The 21990-nt window shown below is 37.9% G+C and overlaps 1 protein-coding gene across 2 annotated transcripts in view; it reads right to left on the bottom strand.

Moving 5' to 3' along the window:
* LRRC2 (leucine rich repeat containing 2) overlaps positions 1–21990 on the bottom strand; it is a 71927-nt gene that overhangs the window by 25081 nt on the left and 24856 nt on the right. For both annotated transcript variants that reach the window (XM_021293198.2, XM_065045790.1), the window contains 2 exons: positions 19474–19630; positions 7483–7619 (listed from right to left, as the gene is read on the bottom strand). In XM_021293198.2, the coding sequence (XP_021148873.2) occupies positions 7483–7619; positions 19474–19630 (294 nt within the window). The remainder of the gene's footprint in view (positions 1–7482; positions 7620–19473; positions 19631–21990) is intronic.

Consider the following 21990-nt stretch of genomic DNA (forward strand, 5'->3'; position numbering starts at 1 on the left):
TGGCTGGTATGAGGAACAGTGTGGCCAGTAGGACTAGAGAAGTGGTCGTTCCCTGTATTTGGCAGTGATGAGGCCCCACTTTGAATCCTGTGTTCAGTTTTGGGCCCCGCACTACAAGAAGGCTGCTGGAGCAAGTTCAGAGAAGGGCAATGAAGCTGGTGAAGGGTCTGGAACACAAGTCTAATGAGGAGCGGCTGAGGCAACTGGGGCTGTTTAGCCTGGAGAAAGGAGGCTGAGGGGAGACCTTATCACTCTCTACAACTACCTGACAGGAGGTTGTAGCATGGAGGGCAAGCAAGTGATAGGATAAGAGGAGATGGCCTCAAGATGCACCAGGGGAGGTTTAGATTGGATATTATGAAAAATTTATTCATTGAAAGGTTTGTCTCAGTCATTGGAACAGGCTGCCCAGGGAAGTGATTGATTCACCACTCCTGGAGGTGTTTAAAAGATGCATAGAGGAGATTCTTAGGGACATGGTTTAGTACCAAAGTTGGGTTAAGGGTTGGACTCTATGATCTTGAGGGTCTATTCCAACCAAAATGATTCTATGAATCTATATTAGCATTGTTGAAAGATGAAAGAGACAACTAATCATAATTCTATTTTTCAGGTAAACAAAGCAGAGAAATGACACGAACTCTAACTCCCATAATTCTAGACAGCCTTACAGGGCGGATACATTATTGGACCTGCTGGTCACCAGCACAAGTGTGCTAACTGGTGATGTCGAGATTGGAGCTCCAATGATCATGCATTGCTGGAGTTCACAATCCTGAAGGTTATGGGTCAGGCAAAGAGTAAAGTCAGGACCCTGAATTTTGGGAAAGCCAACTTCCAGCTCTTGAAAGAGATAGTAAGACCTCCTGGAAAACTGCCCTCAGGGACAAGCAAGCAGAATATAGCTGCCATATCTTTAAGGATACTTTCCATAGAGCACAGGTGTAAGAAATCAGAAAAAGAAGGCAAGAGACCGGCATAGATGAGTTGGGACCTGCAGGACAAACTAATGGATGAAAATGAAATGCGCAGGCAGAGGAGACACAGACAGGTATCCTGGGAAGAGCATAGAGACACTGCCTGGTTGTGCAGAAATGGGGTCAGGAAGGCCAAGGCACAACTGGACCTGAACTTGGCAAGGAATACAAAGACTAATAAGACAGGCTTTTATAGGTGTGTCAGCCAGAAAAAGAAAGTCAAAGGAGGTGTATGCCCCCAAGGATATGTGTGACTGTCAAATGGGTAACAATGGACAAGGAGAAACCTGAGGAACTCAACAACTTTTTTGCCTTGGTCTTCACTGGCAACCTCTCTTCCCACAATTCTTGAGTGGATGGACCTCAAGGCAGGGTCTGGGGGAGCAAAGTCCCGCCCACTGTAAAGAAGATCATGTTCATGACTACCTGAGGAACCTGAACACACATAAGTCTATGGGACCTGATGAGATGCATCTCAGAGTCCAGAGGGAATTGGCTGATGTAGTTACCAAGCCACACTCCACAATATTTGAGAAGTCATAGCAGCCAGGTGAAGTTCCTGCTGACTGGACCCATTTTTAAAAAGGGTAAAAAGAACTATCCTGGGAACTACCAGCCTGCCATCCTCACCTGTGTTCCTTGGAAGACTATGGAATGGGTTCTCCTTGAAGCTATGCTAAGGTATATGGAGGACAGGAAGGTGATTTGAGACAGCCAGTATGGTTTCACCAAGGGCAAGTCCTGCCTAATCTATGATGGAGTAACTACATCAGTGGACAAAGGAAAGGCTACAGATGTCATCTATCTGGATTTCTATAAGGCATTTGACACAGTCTCCTACAACGTTCTTCTCTCTAAATTAGAGATGTGAATTCGATGGATGGACTGTTCAGTAGATAAGAAAGATTATGACATCCAGACCACTGGTCAGCGATGTAATGTCTGTATGGAAATTACTAATATGGTGTCCCTCAGGGAATTATATGAGGGACAGTACTGTTCAATATATGCAATACAGACAGAGAGATGGAGTGCATCCTCATCAAATCTGGGGGTGACACCAAGCTGAGTGGTGCAGCTGACAGTCCTGAGGGACAGGATGCCATCCAGAGGGACCTGGACAAGCTCAAGAAGTGGGCCCATGTGAACCTTATGAGGTTCAACAAGGCCAAGTGCAAAGTGCTGCACAGGGGTCAGGGCAACCCCAGTATCAATACAGGCTGGGGGATGAAGGGATTGAGAGCAGCCCTGTGGAGAAGGACTGGGGGTATTGGCGGAAGAAAATCTGGACATGAGCCAGCAATGTGCACTTACAGCCCAGAAGGCCAACTGTGTCTTGTGGTGCATCAGAGGAAGCGTGACCAGCAAGTCAAGGGAGGTGTTTCTGCCCCTCTACTCCGGTCTTTTAGGAACCCACCTGGAGTACTGTATCCAGCTGTGGCAAACTCAGTACATGAATGATGTGGATGTGTTAGAGAAGATCCAGAGGAGGGCCACAAAAATTATCAAGGGGATGGAACACCTCTCTTATGAAGAAAGGGTGAGAGAGTTTGGATTGTTCAGTCTGGAGAAGAGAAGGCTCCAGGGAGACCTTATTGCAGCTTTTCAATACACAAAGCAGACTTATGATAAAGTCACAGGACAAGGAACAATGGTTTTAAATTGAAAGAGGGCAGATTCTGACTAGATATAAGGAAGAAAGTTTTCACAATGATGGTGGTAGAACACTGGAATGGGTTACCCAGAGAAGTAGTAGTTGCCCCATCCCTGGAAACTTTCAAAACCAAGTTGAATGGGACTGAGCAACTTGATTGAAGGTGTCCCTGCTCATTGCAGGGGAGGTGGACTAGATGGCATTTGAAGGTCCCTTCCAACTCGAACTACTCTGTGATTCTATGATTTCGAAAGTTCCCCAAGTCTGTACCTCCATATATTGGGACTCAGCCAAAATCTTCTATGCATCAGAAATACAAAACAAGATTTTGTTTGATCTGTTGAAAACACAGTGTGCTAAAACAGCCAGAAAGCATAACCTTGCCATTCCTCTGAACTTCAAAGATCAGTTTATACAGGATTGACATGGAAATGCCTGTATACATATATATGCTCTTTCTTTGACAAAGTATTCATATGCTGTAAAAGTCGCTGTTCCATTCCTTCACTTTGCACTACTCAAACCTCACAAATGATACAGAAAATATTTAATATCACTTGCTGAAACTGCTCAGATGTGACGTTGAACACTATTGAAAGCAGAATAAATTTTAAATTTATTTTCCATGTCAGGACATCTATCTGTAAGCATTTGTGTCTTGCTGCTGGTAGTGTGGAGTGACTTGCCTTTCCTGTGACTGACAGTATACGCCACACCAGATGGTACAGATGAAGAAAATGATCTTCATCTTCCCTCTTTTCTCATTAAAGTTCCTTCAGGTCACATCTATGGATACTCTTGGCTGATGTAGCATTATTAGCAGAATGTTATAGTATGGAAGAGGAATTGGGCCTTCAACACAACAAAGCTGTCTCTTTGAAATATCAGCACAAAGCTGATATTCTGCCATACACAAGAAACTTTAATTGGGGATTCAGTAAATAACTGAATTAAGCACCCTTCAAAATGAGGTCAGTTTTTTTGCAAACCTATATCAGAAAATATGTTACATATAATAACATTTTTATTCCTAAAAAAGACACATTAGTTACATAACATGTATGAAAATAGAAATAGGAAATCCATCAAACAGTTAAAATACTAGTATCATAGTAATTCTTCAATTCACCCGCAGAAGTTATAAGAAATTTAAAAACAAGTCCATCCATCGATCCACTTCTCTCTGCAGCTACAGAGTATGATACCCAGTATAATCCCACTGTACTAGTAGAGAGACTCAGTAACATACAGCACATGCCTCTCCTGAGCATCTTAAATAGATGAAAAAATTGACCTTCACAGAGGAGTCTTATCAGCTATGAGCCATCTCAGGGAAGATTGTGCCCTAAACTTCATAGTGCACATTCCCCTGTTGCACCTGGTCACTGAGGTCTAGAAGTTATCTGTTACAAACTGGCTGCATAAATGTAATGCCATGTAGATTGCCTTTTCTAACATTAACATTTTATTTCAATTTATACTTTCACTCTTGTCCAGAGAAGTGTATTCTTATCTTACAAAAGTAACAGATTTTAATTCAACTGCAGATCCATAAGCATTTTCTACCACAGAACTTACTTTGCAATTAATGCTAATCTAATATTGAAATTAAATGGAATTTTTTAAAATCTAAACATGTTCAAGATCCAACAGTACCTGAAATGTAGACATTGAACCAGCTTGCTCCTCTTTAGGCATGGTGCAGAATGGTATGAAATCCTAAGCCTTCAGAAAGCAAAAGATGAAAGCATACACCTTCAGGTTTTTTAATGAAGCCTCAGATTACCTAATTTTAAGATTCAGTGAGACAACTTGCAGAGTGCCGGAGGTGGCCCTTGAAAACATGGAAAGAGCTTTCTACAAGAAATGAACTGACAAGTGAGCAATGTTCTTGCCTCCTGATGCTATGGTACGAGGCATGTCACTCAGGACATGGCTCCAAAGAACACCCAAATAGAAATACTGATAAAATTCCAGGTACTGGACATACATGTTCCTTGTAGGCTGATACAGCCGCTCCATAAAACAAGTTGCATTAGGTCACGCAGAATGCACTGGTTTAGGGTAGTTTTTTTTCTCCACACACTGAAAAAAATGGATGTGTCACTAACAGACATTGAATCTACTAGCAGAGAATTAAGGTTCACAAGATTTCAGTTGTGCTAGACCATCTCAGTCATAGTATACCTCAATTTAAAATAGATGCATTGAAAAATGAAATTGGTAGATTAAAAAGGCAAGAAGTGTAGTCAGCATACACGCTAGAAACCTCCTTAACAACTGCAGTTTACCTGAAAAGTAGTACAAGATGAAGATGCTTCACATCTTGTCTTTCTTGAAGTTTCTCTGTTTACAAAACAAGTTAACAGACTTAACAGACATCACAACAGTCTGTGAGTTTCTTATGTGTCTGACTGACAAATTCAGGCACAGAAACAACTGATATGCCAGCAAAAAATTTGTACACTCATGTGGTAGGTCTCTTCACAAATTAGGAACTTCAATTCGAAATAGGTATTTGATGACCCTATAGGGTTTTGTGTAATAATCTACCACCACGCTCTACCACTTCTGGGTAGCAACTGGGTAGCAACTCATTGAGATTTCTCCCCTTAAATTAGCTCATCATGTAATATTTTGTGTCTATTCAAAACAAACAAACAAACAAACAAACAAACAAACAAAAACAACAAAACAAACAAACAAACAAAAACCTGGACTCTTTTCCTAAGAAAGTGAATAACTAAATAAACAAATAAACTAAAGCTTCAAGACTTCACTACTTTTTGCACTTGTCATAAAGAAAATGGATAGAAAGGGAACAGGGAGACTGATTACTGAAAATGTAATTCAGTCTCAGAGTTCTGACTATCTCATAAAACTTTATGGGCCTGTCAAAAAATTCTTGACTGAACTACAGACATGTTATCAATCTCTTTGAATCCATTTTCATATATGTTATCAGTGTCTCTCTGGCCATTATTCTACGTAGAAAAACAGGTAAAATTAGACTGAGAATTTCTGCTGGGCTGAAGTTTGCCTTTATTTCTTTTGAGTAAGTTTAACACTGGAAAGTACTGATGCTGCTCTCATGCATTTCTTTAACCTTCCCAGAAAAAAAACTTTTAAGGATTTTAAAATCAAAACTTGAACTTCCTGAAAGATGATAAACAGGAAAAATTTTTAGCAACTCTCTACCTTATTTTGTGTATCAGTTGCTTAGTTTTATCCTTTTTTCCTAATGTTGTAAAAGGAACCAATTCACCTACCAAAACAGAGCTGGCATGTACTTGCTCATTTTTGCAGCATTTTTAATCATTTTACCAGTGTTCCTTTAATTGTGTGTTCCTATATGAATTGTCTGTTCAACTTCCAAAGCTAGCCTTGAAATGTTGATTCTGGGAAACTAATTTTATAAACTAAATCAGAAGAGATTATGTAGCCTACCTCTCAGGTCACTGCAAGTGTAACTTAAAATACAGACCTCCAAACAAACAAGGAAACACAATAGACACTGCCAATATTTTTCTTCTTGACCTTTTAGATCATGCTCACATGATGTTGCTTCCAGTTTTTGGTATTATATAAAGTCATTTGCACAGCTCCAAATTTTTTCCGTGGGTTGTGAGTGAACCCAGTGGCCTACTCTCTGGGAAAATACTCATTGATTTTAGCACACCAATGATTTGGGCTAAGTTCATTCTTCCAGTTCACTGATTTGAATAGTCTCACTTTTCCTAGATGCTTATATTTAATTCCTTTGCCTGTTCAATATGTGCTTTTCTGATTCCATTACAGTTCCTTTTTACCAGCTGATTTTTTTCTGGTTTGTCCCCTGTTACCTGAAGGAGGAGGAGAGAAAGGACAAAGGAGAACTGCACTGTTTCTGCTCTTGTTAGCATTTCTATTTAATGTCCACTTATGATGTGAAGCTAACATTCACCTTTGTTTCTGTTTTCTTCCTATCATTGTTTAACAATTCTTTTCAGGTAGACTACCTTATAGTGTAAATTCAGAAGTGAAACTCAATTACAGTTTGTATTTCCTCAGAACAGAATATAAGCATGGCCAAACCAGATCTCAAATAAGTTTAATCCACTGCAACATTGTTTGTAAATAATCAGTAAGAGATGTTTTTAGAAAAAGTAGGAATCCGTAAAGAAGATCCTGACACTTCTCCCTGAAGCTGCCCCCAATTCATCCTCCAGGAAACAGGATATTAAGAACCTGAGAAATACAGATGACATCTGAAACTGTGGCCAGGGACCAGCCAACAGTTGCATTTCTTCACGAACATGTCTCAGAGCAGCTGTGGCAGAAAGCAGTTATGCATCCAACAAAAGAAACAATGTTGGTGCATGCCTGGGAGTCCTTTTCTAAGTCTTTATTATGTATTCATACCGTGCTTCACATGTAATATCCCTTTCAGACAGATATTTGTGCTCATAGCAACATGCAATGTTGTTTATAGAACTCTCCATACTTTTTTTAAAGGAAAACAGACACTCAGAACAAGTGAGGGTTAGTATTTGAATTTGATTGTCAAGATGCACTTCACTTTTACAGAAAATAGTTATTTGCGGCCTTCTCCTTATCACCACTGGCCAAATCCTCTTTGAGATGATGTCCTCATTCATGCATCAGAATAAATACAAGAAAAATTTAGTCACTCGAAAACCAAACCAGAGAAGCTTGGTCCCATTTACCTTCCACTAAGGCATTTTCAATGATATTACTAGTTGATTGCTAAAAACTGTGATTTAATTTGTTAAAAAAAAGATTTTAAGATTGTGATGAAATACCTTGTAAGCCAAATAAAATAGGTGGAAGAAACATAGTTTGTTATCTTACTTCAAATGGGAGCTCTGTTATTTCCATATTTCCAGACAAATCCAGCTTTTCCAGATTCTCACAATCACCCAATTCTGGAGGGACTGACTTCAAATTATTGAAACTCACATTGAGTACTCTGAGGTTTTTTAAGCAGCCTGTGAGGGAAAGATAATTAAAATCAGCACATAAAAAAAAAAAAAAAAAAAAAAAAAAAAGAGAGAGAGGGGAATAAAGGGGGAGAAGTAAAAAGGAGAAAGTAAAAATAAAAGGCATACTCAGTTTGGCAAGAAAAAACTCCTTAATGTGATGATGAATAAGAGATTAAAAATATTTTCTGAAGTTGTCACTAACATTGAGGGGGCAATAGTGCTGTGCTGCACTCATATGGACTTCCCTTCATCAGCAATGGTTTTGGCAAGAGTTTGAAAGGGGGCAAGAAAGATTTGCAATGATCTTGATTCTCCCAGGGATGAGATACCTATTGACCTCAGTTGAAACTACAGAACTTGGCTTTTGGTTTGGCCACTTCAGAAAATTTGCCTGCTAACTGAAAAACATCTTAGTATTTTTTAAAGAAGCTGTTCATCAGAAACAATCCGTCCTACTAAACTTATTACATCAAGAATTCTGTCATTGGTATCCAGCATTGCGTACCTTTGATTATAAAAGATAATGGACATATGCATTTGTTTTCTTTATTGCAATTTATCATCCCTCTTGGCTTTATTTTAAGGCACTTATAAATTCTAGGCTACATTTATTCACATTGTACTTTCTGTTTATTCAATTTATAGCATTATGTAATCTTCAGTAAAAACAGATTTTAAAACATCATTAAAATGTAAAATATATTATACTAAAAAGGTCAAATATACTGTGACATAGTCCGTGGGAAGGAAGTATGGAATTTGAATGTATCAAATAGTTTTATTAATAGCAAAGGGATCTTTACATACATCCATAACAAAATGAAAATATTCTATGGACAGCCATGCTGTTGTGTTACATAAATGATCACAGAATCACAAAATGGTTTCAGTTGGAAAGGACCTTCAAAGATCATCTAGTCCAAAGCCCTGTCGAACCTGACTTGGAACACTTCCAGTGACGGCACATCCCCAGCTTCTCTAGTAAACCTGTTCCAGTGCCCCATCACCCTCATGATAAAAAATTTGATCCTTCTGTCCAATCTAAATCTACCCTCTTTCAGTTTAAAACCATTGTCCCCTGTCACTATAGGCCCTGGTAAAATGTCTTCCCCCATCTTTCTCTTAAGTCTGCTTTATATATTGAAAGGCTGCAATAAGGTCTCCCTGGAGCATTCTCTTCTCCAGGATGAACAACCCAAACCCCCTCAGCCTTTCTTCATAGGAAAGTTTTCCATCCCTCTGACCATTTACATGGCCCTTCTCATGACCTGTTACAAAATGTCCATGTCTTTCTTGTACTGGGGACGCCAGAAGTGGACGCAGTACTCCAGGTGGAGTCTCATAAACATGGAGTGTAAGGGGAGAGGTACTTCCTTGACCCGCTGCCCACCTTCCTTTTGATACAACCAAGAATATGGTTGGCTTTCTGGGATGCAAGTACATGTTGCCAGCTCATATCTAATTTGTCATTCACCGGTATCCCCAAGTCCTTCCGTGTGAGGCTACTCTCAACTTGTTCATCGTCCAGTTTGTGTTGATACTGGGGATTGCCCCAGCCCAGGTGCAGGACCTTGCATTTGGCCTTGTTGACTTTCCCAAGGTTCACATGGGCCCACTCCTCAAGTCTGTCAAGGTCCCCATGGGTGGCATCCATTCTCTCAAGTGTATCAGCTGTACCACTCACCTTGCCATAATTTGTAAAATTTCCCTCAGATCTGTGATATTCCTGCAATATTCCCCTCTAGCCAGTGGCAGAGTACAGCATTCACAAGGAAAAGCAGCAGCAAGAAAATTAAATGCAATGCAGCAGTTGGAAATCGAGAGAGAACAGCATCTTGTGTCAACAGGTTCTCAAAGGAGACTATATATTGGCTAACCAAGACAAGACATATGAGAGATTCATTCTCTTCTCTTTCTCTTCTCTTTCTCTTCTCTTCTCTCTCTCTTCTCTTCTCTTCTCTTCTCTTCTCTTCTCTTCTCTTCTCTTCTCTTCTCTTCTCTTCTCAATTATTTTTTTTAAACAATCTGGTCTTTCATGTTATTTGAATGACACTGCAGAGAATCTCTCTAGAGTACATCTCAAGTGTTCAAAACAGCTTATCCTTAAGGAACTAACACTTCGTTAAACTCTCTTCAAAGCAAAAGTTGTTTTAGAGCTGGTCATCATTTGCAATCTGTGGAAATCCTTACCAGAGGCCAGATGGTGCTTCCACAGAAAAGGACAGAGAAGCAACACAGAGAACTGAAAGTCCCATGTTTTCTCCCTTAGAAACTGATTTTGTCAGGGGCAAAGGCATGCAGTTTGATGGCCGATACTAGCAGCCATGAAATCACACAGCATTTTACATAAACTGCAGAGTCTCCCTTGGACACAATATTGTCTTCAAATGGTGGCTGGACCACCCAAATCTTTCTCACAGGTGGCAGACAAGATGTATATGGTAAAAACTCCCTTATATTAATCTCTGCAGGTTGCAACAGAGGAAAATATAGAAACTTTCTGTCAGCTTCCTCCCAGTTTTAGCTCTATCAGAAACAGAAATTGAGATGGTATCCTTTTAGGATTGTCTTTCTTAGTCACTGTGAAGTGCTGTTTTTAGTCAAAATATCAGAAGCAAAATTTTCTGTAAGACTAAAACAGGCAATGTTTTGGCAGTACACTACTATCCCACAAGGGTCTTTGGGGCTGGTGCAAGAGAGTAGTGGAAGCAACTTGATGGTGTTAATGTGTGAAATACTTGCTTCCAGACTTTTAAGCCCATAAAAGTAATCAGAGCTTAGCCTACCTATGATGAAGCCTCACCAGGTTTAATATCACATTATAGACAACAGAAGGTATTACATTACATGCTAAGTAGCACAAACATCAACTTAACACTTCATTGCAACAAAATAATAACTGAAGTGGAAATGCCTTAAAACAAAATAGAGAATCAGAGAAGGACAAATTAATTCCTCATCCAATTAATCTCTCAGTGAAGGAGAGCAAATCCTATTGGAATGAAAAAGGAACTACTTACTCATTAGCACTGGAATACTTTGTCTTTTCTTTTAACATTGGGTTACTGTACTGAGTCTGTCTGGAATGGAGTTAATTTTCTCCTTAACAGTCTATATGGTGTTACATTTTTGATTTGTCACCAAGTAGGGGTGATAGCACACCAGTGTTTTCACCATTGCTGAGCAGCGTTTGTTCAACTTGAAGGCCTTCTCTCTTACTCTGCTGTCCAAATGAGTTAGCTAGGGGTGGACAAGAGACAGGGAGGGGACAGGGCCAAGACGTTGGCCCCAAATTGACCAAAGGAATATACTATAGCATATAACGTCATATTCAGGATTAAAAGCTGGAGGCAGGGGAGAAATGTGGGGAGTTTTCCAAGGTGGGTATTGCTCAGGGACTGGCTGGGCATTGTTCAGCTGCTGCTGCATGATTGCTTTTGCATCACTTGTTTGTCTTTTTTCTTGCTTGCTTGTTTTTCTTCACTTATGAAACTGTCTTCATCCTGATGCACAAGTTTTTTCAGCCCTTCCAATTCTCTCCCCATCCTGCTGTGTGAGGTTGAACAAATAGCTGTGGGGGTCTGGGCAAGCTGTGTGAGGCTTAGCTGCCTAGGAGTGTTAACCCACAACAGAAGTATTTGGTAACACTTCAGCCACTGGCATTTCTACCTCTCAGCTCCATTAGCAGTTGAAGAACTAACATACACAAGGCATCTAGTGTCAACAGCATCCTAGTCGTGCTCTTGTCTAACTCTGGTCAGATGATGCATCTCCAGTGCATAACTGGGAGACATGGAGCAGAATTGCCTACCAAAAGAAAAAAAAAAATCACAAACCTTTAGTAGACTTTCTGGATTTCTAGGCAGAGTGGCATAGAAAAGCACACCTTCCCCTTCTGACTTTCCTGCCTTCTGAAATCATGGCTTTTCAAGCTTTTTCTCCTCTCACAGTTTCTAACATGTAGGTCAGTGTTTATAATATGGTTTGTCCCAGCTTGCAGGTATGAGAAAGCAACTAAGTAGAAGATGTATCACATTTTTTCTTGCAATACATAATCTCTCATCTGACAGAAGTGCACTACAGAATCTAGAGTCAATTGATAGCAGCTACTGTGGCTAAGATTATGAAAATTACTGGGAAAAGCCATTAGTCTTATAAATTAATTTAATTCTGGTAGCAAACGCAGGACAACAGAGATATGTGAGATACAGTTTACCAAGATCTGCCTTTGGGGAGCAATCTCTTGCAATTCTCTGTAATGGTTGCTTTTTTGCCTCTGGGCTCTGCAGTGGATTAATTTATGACACCTGACAGCTGAGCAGCAGTCAAGCATTAACCCTCCCTCTAGGTCCACAAGACACACATAGGGCTTACCAAGAGCTCCTGGAAAAAACCCTTCCACCACCACTTCACATAATTCCATTTTTTGATTTATCACCTTCCATCCTGTAGTTTGTCTTTTAACATCCACTGCTCTTGTGGAAAAACAAAGTTACAGAGTTCATCCTTTTCATGATTTTGAATGGTCTTTGGTCTGCTAATCTGAATTTATTCATATTTTGCCAATTTTATTTTTAAATAGCTCTTCTCTTTCCCTGCTTTTTACTTTTCTGATGTTTTCATAGGTAGCAGACATATCAGAATTTATTTTACTAGCCTGAATAAGCCGATTCTTCTATTCTCCACTAAAGAAATAAAAACTCCCCTCCTCCATTGGTCCTAAGAGACTTCTTTGGCATCTGTTCCCACCTGAAATAACTTTTCTTGAATCTGGGTGACTACAACTTTATGTACGCATCATACTGGATTGTTCTTCTATGACTCTTAGGTTAGGAATTTCATTTCTTCAACTATTTGCCTTAACGAGCTCATGCCTTGATGCACAAGTTACATACATGATCTTGAACACCCAGACTTTGTCAGTAGAAAATTTCAGTAGCCCAGTTCCTCAAAACAGTTGAAAAATAAACTCAGCACTGATCCTTGAGAAACTCCACAAGTGATCTTTCTCCTGATGGATAATTTCCCTTTTCAAATGAGTGCCTTGTTGCCTCTGCTTTAGCAAGTCCTTTGCTTGTTTTCACAGTTGTTGCATCAAAGTCAATTTCCTTAGTTTCAAACATTGATTTTCCATAGTTCAGTGTATCAAATGTTTTATGGGATGCCAGACAGATAAGATCTACTACTTTGACCTCAGTCATCTTTGCAAAAGAAAGACAGAAACCTAACTAGTTGGGCACAACTTGTTTTTCCTTTAGAAATTTTGAATTACAAGCCACTTTCCATTCACTTCCATGCTTCTAATTACTCCTTCTTCTAAAAAACTGTTTAAAGTTCTTACAAGCAACAATCTATACAAAGATAGAATTAGATTATATGAGTTACCTGAATGGTAATCCAGGTTACAGACTGAGATTTTTTCCTTTCTCAGATGAAAGGAGTAAGACTGTCACTTTCCTTTTCACCTAGACCTGTTAAACAAGGTCGCTATGCTATTTTTGTCAGAGAAAGAGTGCAAATATGACAACACTCATGGCAATTCAAGATTCTCAAATCTAAGTATCTTCACACGAGTGCAAAACTGGGGAGCTATGACTCCCTAAATTACATTTGGATTTTATTGCAATAACAGCTGGAGGCTAGGGGTGTAAGAAGGATGGTGAGACAGTTTGAACTACTTTCACTACCCTGTAATCTGTATTTAGGAGCTTATTTATACCTTCTGAGTGCAGAAGTTCTCTGCTCTCTTAGTTGTGGTGCCCAGCCACCACTAGGTTAAATAAGCATGCAATACAGCCATTGAGGCAGCCTTAGGAGGGGACGGAGGAGGTGATACCCCCTTCACAGCTGCACAAAGGTAGAGTAGGATTTGACCACCACACCTGCCACCTATACTTTCAAATAATACTCAAGCACAGCTTCTCAATTAAAAGCAGTAATAGTAAAATTGGTGCTGTTACAACACTGTTGTTAACTATGTTTAATGGCAGTGAATTTTCAGTTCTATAAAACATGCAAATTAGGGAGTTAAACAACTAACATATCTGTGTTTTCCACAGAGAGGCAGTAAAAGCAGTAATGAAATCCATGGCTTCCCTGGCAGTTTCACAACTAAGAATATTTTATTTTTAAGTGGGAGCTGCAGTGCCATAGTTGTTGTTGCCTAAGACAGCATTTATTCCCAGTTTAAATTTTTAATTCATTATTTTAAAAAATAAAACAGTAATTAAACTCTATAATTTATGAGGGCAAATGCAACTTCACTATTTAGACAAAACTACATTAGTGCTTCTAACAAGGTGTCAAAGACAAAATACCGATAATGTTACAGAGAGCCTTTATTATCTAAGGATCCCATTCAATGCAAATGCAGATCCACTTGTATAAACTGGAGTTAAACGCAAAGCAAATTTTTGCATTGATTTACAATAATCTGATAGTAGCTTCCTATGGGCCATGACAAATAATCTCTTTTCTCCAATCATCTCTACTGATTGATTGACATTGACTACGATTTATCTGAAAGGAGATAATTAATTTCAAGCTTACAGGTAACAGTGAGCACTTTTCTTTTTTTTTTTTTCTGTCAAAGTATCCAAGCAAAACAAAGATGAAGACTTGCTGAACTTCTTTTGCATAACAGAGTTGCAAAACCTTTTTTACCCACAGGGCCTGTAGAAGCTGTAGCATAGTAGCAGATTGACCCTGAGCTAGTATAATTTCATTCTTTAGCCAACCTTCAGATATGCAATTAAAAAAAAAAAAAAAAAACACATAAAGAATGTATTTGTGTAGCAAAACAGAGCTAGAAAAACATTAAGAAGTTCCTGTGGGCTGAATGGTAGAGAGATGCCTAAGAGGAAAAAAAAAGTAAGGTAAGAGTCTACTGAAAGAACTGAGAATGAAAAGAAAAATGCAATGAGCTAATGATATTTTGGTAGATCAGAAATTCTATAGAAAAGTAACTTGCTTCCTTTTTTCGTGTGGGTGGATAAACTGAAGCATGAACTCTAATCTCCCTGAGGATCCCTGAAAGAGGATGTATCTCCCAAGGGCAAAGTAGAGTATAAGCTCAGTCTCCAGCCTGGAAAACACTTTCCAAGCATCAGAAATAAACATGGAGTAAACTGTTTGAGAAAGATAGAACAATACGTTTTTATCCCCTTGGAAACTGAAAAAGCTTCTTCTTGTATAAAACTTTTCCATCATAGCCAGAATGGTGTACATAGCCTCCAACATTCCCACCATGACCCAACTTAAGCCTGAGAAATAAACGACAGTTTGCTAATACCAGTGTGCTCTGTGTAGGAGCATGTTCTAGCATTGTTACATATAGTGTACCGTGTTTCCCCAAAAATAAGACCTACCTGGAAAATAAGCCCTAGCATGTTTTTTCAGGATTTTTGAGGATGCTCAAAATATAAGCCCTACTCCAAAAATAAGCCCTAGTTACAGTTCATTTTAAAAGTCAATTTAAATAGTGTCCAGGCAGCTATACACATAAAAAAGTAATAAGTTTTGAAGCAAAAATTAATGTAAGACCCTGTCTTATTTTGGGGGAAACGGAGTAGTATATGACAAAGTCAATAGATATGAATCTTTAGGCAAAAATAATTTATGTAATGAGTAATTTCCATAACAGTGTTTACAGTCTGAGCTCAGTACCCAGTGGCACTGTTTAAAATCCTTTAAGAGATTCAGCTTAATAAAGTACAGGCCTTTACAAGATCCAATAATGTTGAAATTTGTTAAAGCAGTATGTTTGTATTACATTTTAATACAATATTCCCATTTTGATAGCTTAAGCAAAAGCATAAAAAATATTATTTCCTCTCTAGTTGGTCCAATAATAATTACAGTTTTGTACTTTTGTGATGCACTAACGAAGGATTAAATTTTGAGAAGCCTACCAGCTGTTCCAGTACAAGAAAGCCATAATTTGGGTAGCTAGCCTTAAAGAAACTGGCATCTTCCTAAAAACAGTCAACTTGCAACAGAGGTATTTAATACTTCCCCTTCAAATGGAGAATATACTTAATAAAAGGCAAGGGTAAAAAGATGAGTCTGCAACTCCTCAGAACTAGACTGCATTTAAACTGAGAATATGTATTTTCTTCTTGGAAACTCACACATCAGCACACTGGGAATCTCATTAATAGAAAAAGCTATTTTATGTATCAAGAAGTCATTTAAAACTGTATTACTTATAGTTTTCCCCTCCGAGTTCTAGGAAATTAGATTAATGGTGTGCACAAATGAAATTTTATACTGTGAGGTTAGAAGACAAAAAAATCCTTGTGATTTCTTATTAAACTATGTCTCAAGAACACAGTTGTTTTTCCACTTAAACATCTGGCATATCAAAAATGTGAGAGAACATAAAGAGGTACAAAAACTTTATTAACAGGTCTTTGATGTGTTTCATGAATAAATTGTACAACAGAAAATCCTGATGTAGCCTTACGATCCCATCCAAGCACAAAAGCTTTGGGATCACACGAAAATGCATTTCACTACTTCCTAGGTGAATACAGGGATCTGTTCCACTGGATATTTTCAATTATACCAATTACTAGTGTCCTAGCACTAACTAATATACAGCAGCTGCACTGCAGACATGCAGTCAGAGCCAGGGCTGCAAACTCAACCAGAAGCCATTGTCAAATAAAATCCCTTATCTACAGCCCATGATTTTTTCTGTAATTCCTGGGAAAACCAAATCTGACAACTTTGAGACAGACAGCAACTCCATTTTTCAGTTTTCTCCGTTTTTGTTTAGTTGTTTCCCATAAAATTATTAGATGCTCCACAAAAATAATAAAATCAAAAGTATTCTCATTTGTCTTTTGAAATAAATTTGATCTGCTCAAGTGCATAAGTGATTATAGCAAAGAGTGTGATTTGAAATATCTGACAATGGATTCATGTCTGACTTCTCTCTGATTCAGAGTAGAGCATTCCCTTCTAAATCAGGCAAAACAGGAACATGAACTTCAGTTTCTGCAAGTATTTTAGTCCAGAGATGGCTACTGTAGCAATACTTTTTTTCACTGAAAATATTCTCTCCTGTTCTCATACCTTTAATGCCCTCTTCTGAGAACCAAAAGCAGTCCAAACATGGCTAAGCAGTTTATCTTCTGCTGGATGATTTGTTGGTCTAAACTTGGCTTCAATTCCATCTGAAGATTAAAGACTCAACTGCATGAGTGTCACTGCCAACTTCAACCATCTGTCATTACCCTGAAGTATGTTTTAGCTGTGATATTTACCTACTTGCTGCTGTTTTGTAAACAGAACACAAAATGATGAATACCCCAGCACTTAACCTTTCCAGAGACCTTATCTTCTGATCACTCCTTCCTTAGATAGAGCTCCCAAACCAAATCCACATGGATTATTTGCCCTGCGATTATCTAGTAGCTAGATGACTAAAGTGTGAAAGGTTTTGTTTTGAAGCAGCACTCAAATACTTCAAAATATCCAAGACCTTTCATAGTAATGTCTTATTAAAACAATGAACATTTCCAACACATATTAGTGTCTATGCATATATAGTACATTAAATAACAGCCGGGCCAATTGCAAGCATACCACCTTGCATGTCAACAAAGAGAGCATATACAAATTGAGCTAAAAACTTCTCTGTAATTTATGCCATAACAACAAGTGCAGCTCCACACTGCATTACTAGCAGGTAGACTATCAACACAGGACATTCAGTAAGACTGAAAATCATTAAGCAGTTTTGACCAAAAAAAAGGGCTGAACAGTTCAGTTACACATCCTGGAGTGGCTTCTTTATATAATTTCTTTTTAAATGCCATCAGTGAATCTGTGTATTTGTCTGGATAGGCGAGAATCACTTCTGTGATGTAGAATTGTTGTATAAACAGCATCTATGCCTAACCAAATTTGTTAATTTGGTTATGCAGTGTCTCAGCAAGGAAGAATGAAATCCAGGTTTCTCCAGATGAGTGTTCAGTACAGTCATGCCCACTCTCATTTAATGACTGTTGAAAAAAAAAATTCTGAACAAGAGGTCCTTGTTAAGAGGAGGATGGTGAGCGCTGTTAACACTGTGTCTGAGTCAGGACCTACAGTACAGTTTTCTAATATTCACTGGGCTTTCAAGTCAAACATTTACATAGAAAAGCAGCAACAAAAACACTGAAAGGGAGAAAGCAGCATCTTGGATATAAGACAGAGGGATGAGCATATTGGAGGGAAAGTCAATAAATGGGAATAATGTGAAAATTACTGATGAGCAGAAATCACATCATTTAAACACAATTGAAAGAACAGTGATTGCTACTAAAAGCATTTGAAATTTTCTTCCTTGTTCCCCAAGAAAACTCTGATATGGCCTCTGTATTACCCTCTAAAGAGAATTGGTTATGCTTGAATAATCTAATTTTATGCCTTTATTCTGAAAACAGAATTTATTAGCGTTCATAATCATTTTTTATTGGGGATCATTTTCATTAACGATCCATAATATTACAAGAAGAATGCAAAAAACTTTCTTAGCCTTTACCTGCCTCAGTTGTTAAGCAGCCACACCTTATAACTTTATGTTTAATAGTTTAGGGTAGCCTCCAGATGGGAACTATGTCCTTTCCCTTTTTGTCCACACCACCTGACAGAAAGTGTTCATCCACTGAACTCATTGACCCATCTGAATTCCACAGTCAAAGTGCTGACAAAACATCACTCTTTATGTCCATTATCTTCTGCTTGCATCCTGTTTATGAATTGTTAGTGTATTTAGCTGACAATTTGAAACTATAAAATATATCTCTATCAGTGGGAAATTTTCTGTGTAAAATAGAACGTAAGTAAATCAAAAGCATTGGTATTACTCTACTAATAGAGTAGAAAAAGAGTAAAAAATAGTAGAAAAGTCTAGCACTGATTTCTGTGTTTTGGTGGTCTCTCCCTATTTCTCTTAGTTAAAGCTAAGATAACCACAGAGGTGGAGGTTTTAGTCTTTATCTTATTTTGAAGGTTCTTAGCTCTTAGTGTACGTTAGGAATACCAATCATGGGGAAATCTTAGGACTACTGCATTTAAAAACAAAGACTGAAGTGTTAGTATGCCTGTGTGCGTGGACTCAAATATAGAGGCCTCATAGTGGACCCAGTTTTTTCAGTTCTGAAAGATACCACCCGTTACAGCAACTCTCTTCCTTGTAAGGTCAGTAAACCCTGCTCAAACCATTACAATCTTTCAAACAGGCTTTTTATATTGTAAAATCAAAAACCATAAGGAGCCAAACACTGAAATTCTTGTTGTCGTGTAGCTTAAAATACCAAACACCAAAGTATGCATGCATTAAGGATTTGTTTCTCTAAAAAGCCTGATTTCATGTTGGATTATTAAATCCCCACTTTATTAAGTGGGGATCATTAGTGTACTCATTATAAAATTCAAAAGATGGATTTTATGCAACATTATATTTTTGATTTCTTTTTACCACAATATTGCGTTTAAATTCATATTGTTTGAGGTTTATAATTCCATAATACTTCTGTTTTTCTTGACCGGTAAGAAACATAAAACACCACTTGCTCTGCAGAAGAACTCTTCATCTACTTGAATACAAGCAATATCTATCTTACAGTCAGATAACAAAATGGGTCAGTTTTTTCCCATGTTGGAGCCGTACTACACACGTGGTATCGCATAAAATTTTACGAGTATAGTTACAGCCAGAGAGCTGTAAAAATTTAGAGGGGACTGTTCACTGCAAACAAGTGAGAGGACAATTATCAGTAAATGAATAACAATATCCATGAATGCTCATTTTCCTGTGATTTAGTTAAATGGTGTATAAATAGCTGAGTATCTTGAACCAACTTACCAATTTCCACTGGGAGATGGCTGATTTGATTTTTTGACAGCTCCAGTACTCTCAGATCTTGAAATAATGCAATGTAAGCTGGAATGGTTTGTATCAATGTATTGGACACTTGCCATTCTTTCAGATAGGTCTGTTCTTTCAGAGAATCTGGGAATTCCTGTAAATGAGATAAGAACAGGTAAGTAGAAAGCATCAAGTTAGAATTTTGTTCTAACATGTTTCTAAAAACAGAGGGGGGTTGGAATTCAATAGCCAGACTTCAACACTTTGGCTTAATTATCTTGATGTACAGGAGCAGTTTGGCAAACTCTCATAGGAGCTGTTTTCTTTTGAAGAGCACTGCAGCTGTCTGTCACCACATATTTATTTTTTAACTGCTAATGCAATCTTTTTGCTCTAAAACTGAAACCTATCTGAAGCACTCAACCTGTTTGGTGTCTCCCATATTATCTCCTTTTTCCAGCTGGAGGATTTTTTTTAAAAAAAACACATTTCAGTGCTTTAATTCACACATCAAGATGTAAAATGCAACACAGAACAGAAGAGTGAGTATGGAGAATATCTAAACAGGGTTTGCAAAAAAAAAAAAGTGTGACTACATTCTTAATCCCTGCCAGTGTTTCAAAATGTGTTTGTTAAAATGGAACACAGTCCAAAGAACAGAAACATTTCAGATAGGATACACACACATCACCATTTGAATTTTTTTTTCAAATAAGTGACTTAACTTCCTAAGTTATTTCAGCTATGTTTGAAAAAATAATTGCTAAATTTCATTAGGAAGAATAAAGGTACTCAATTTTTAAATCATTCCACAGTTGCAATTAATTCTTATTTTAGTAATGCAGAATCTTTTTCTTTAGGAACTCTAGTGTTGTTCCAAATACTGGGCAAATAAATTTGCTTCTGAGTCATTTTCAGACTATTATGTTTGTCCAAAATCTCCAATGTGTAGCAGTTACTAAAAGTTTTAAAGCCTTTAATTCTTACAAAATTGCATTAGTTAATTGGTATGCAGTTCACATGTACACATCTTTGTTTGAATTCTGTCATCAAATTCCTTGAACTTGGAACAGACAGAAATCAATTCATAAAGCTGAAGGTCAGATCATTTAAACTCCAATTTCTAAAGCAGCACATAATTTACCAGTCTGTTCTGGGTTTCATACCACTGTGCATTCGTAACATCTGGAATAAATAATCTGGATTATGTGTTATCACTAACTTTGCTCCATAAAAAAGAGATGTAAGAGTTCCAGCCTTTATTTCCTTTATAACCTTCATTTTTTTTTCTTGTGCCTGAAGAATACAACACAGTAGGAATCACTGTTTTTTATAGAGTGGGCATTGCACACTATTTTTTTTCCTTCTAGATTTCACAGATCCCCCATGACATTAACAAGAATTATACACTTTAATTGTTTTTTATTAATTCTGACCTTCTGAACGAGGAATAGTGCTACTTAACTCTTAGCTGAATTGAAGCATCTAATTGTTATTAAAGATATACTGGACTGTTGATCATCAGGTGTTCTTTGTTTGGTTGCTGCCTGTAATTTCAATTATTTTTGAATTTACAGGTGCAGACTCTCAGCCTATATAGTAGTTCTGCCTTGCTACCTGCCCTACCATGGTTGATATCGATAATTTCATGTCTTGCTTCATTTTCCTCCTAGGTGTATATTGCATTGTGATCCATCTTCTATATTTGTCAGTTTATGGCAGTTAAAAAATGAAATGCTTGAAATGCCTCAGGGCTGGTAGTGAGAAATCTCTCCAGCTTTCTATAGTGGGTTACCATTCCTCCACCTTCAGTATTGCACATTTTTCTGCAGCAAAATAAAAGAATACCAACTGCAAATTCAGTTAGTATTGTCCTTCCCACTTGTACAGAACAGAAAATGCAGTATGGGAACAACATTTAGCTGGGGTGCCATAGATGCCCCTGTAGGAAAGAACCCTGATTCACATAGAAAACAGATGCAGAATAGTCATAATGAAGAGAAAAAAAAGATGTCTGGGTAACAGATACCATTTACCACTCTATTTCTCCATAGTCCAAGTCTGTCTTTCTACTGACCTACTGGTTTTTTACACCTTATTGTCACAACAAACCATCTCCAGCTTCTTGCTGGCAGATAGAGCAGGGGGCAAAGGGGAATGCTTGTCCCTGTAAAGTCAACAGCCTTGCTATTCTTCCAGACTGAAGGGCATATCCCACAAAATTCTCCTTGACACACTGAAAACAGTGCAGCACAAAAATCACTCTCTCAGATGAAGATCAAATGTCTTCATAATTTTAGAAAAATTAAGACAAAATATTAAAACCAGAAATACTTCTATATTAAGGGTAGTTTAAGGTACCAATATATTCTTATGCAGCAACTGAAATAAATTCAGACATTACTTCAAAAGACTGGAAGTAGATTTCTTTCCTCTGCCAATTGTCCTGACTTAATTTTCTTTCTTGAGATTATTTCTTTTTATCTTATAATCATATATACAATTCAAAAATTT

The sequence above is a fragment of the Columba livia genome, chromosome Z (assembly GCF_036013475.1).
Source record: "Columba livia isolate bColLiv1 breed racing homer chromosome Z, bColLiv1.pat.W.v2, whole genome shotgun sequence".
NCBI lineage: Eukaryota > Metazoa > Chordata > Aves > Columbiformes > Columbidae > Columba > Columba livia.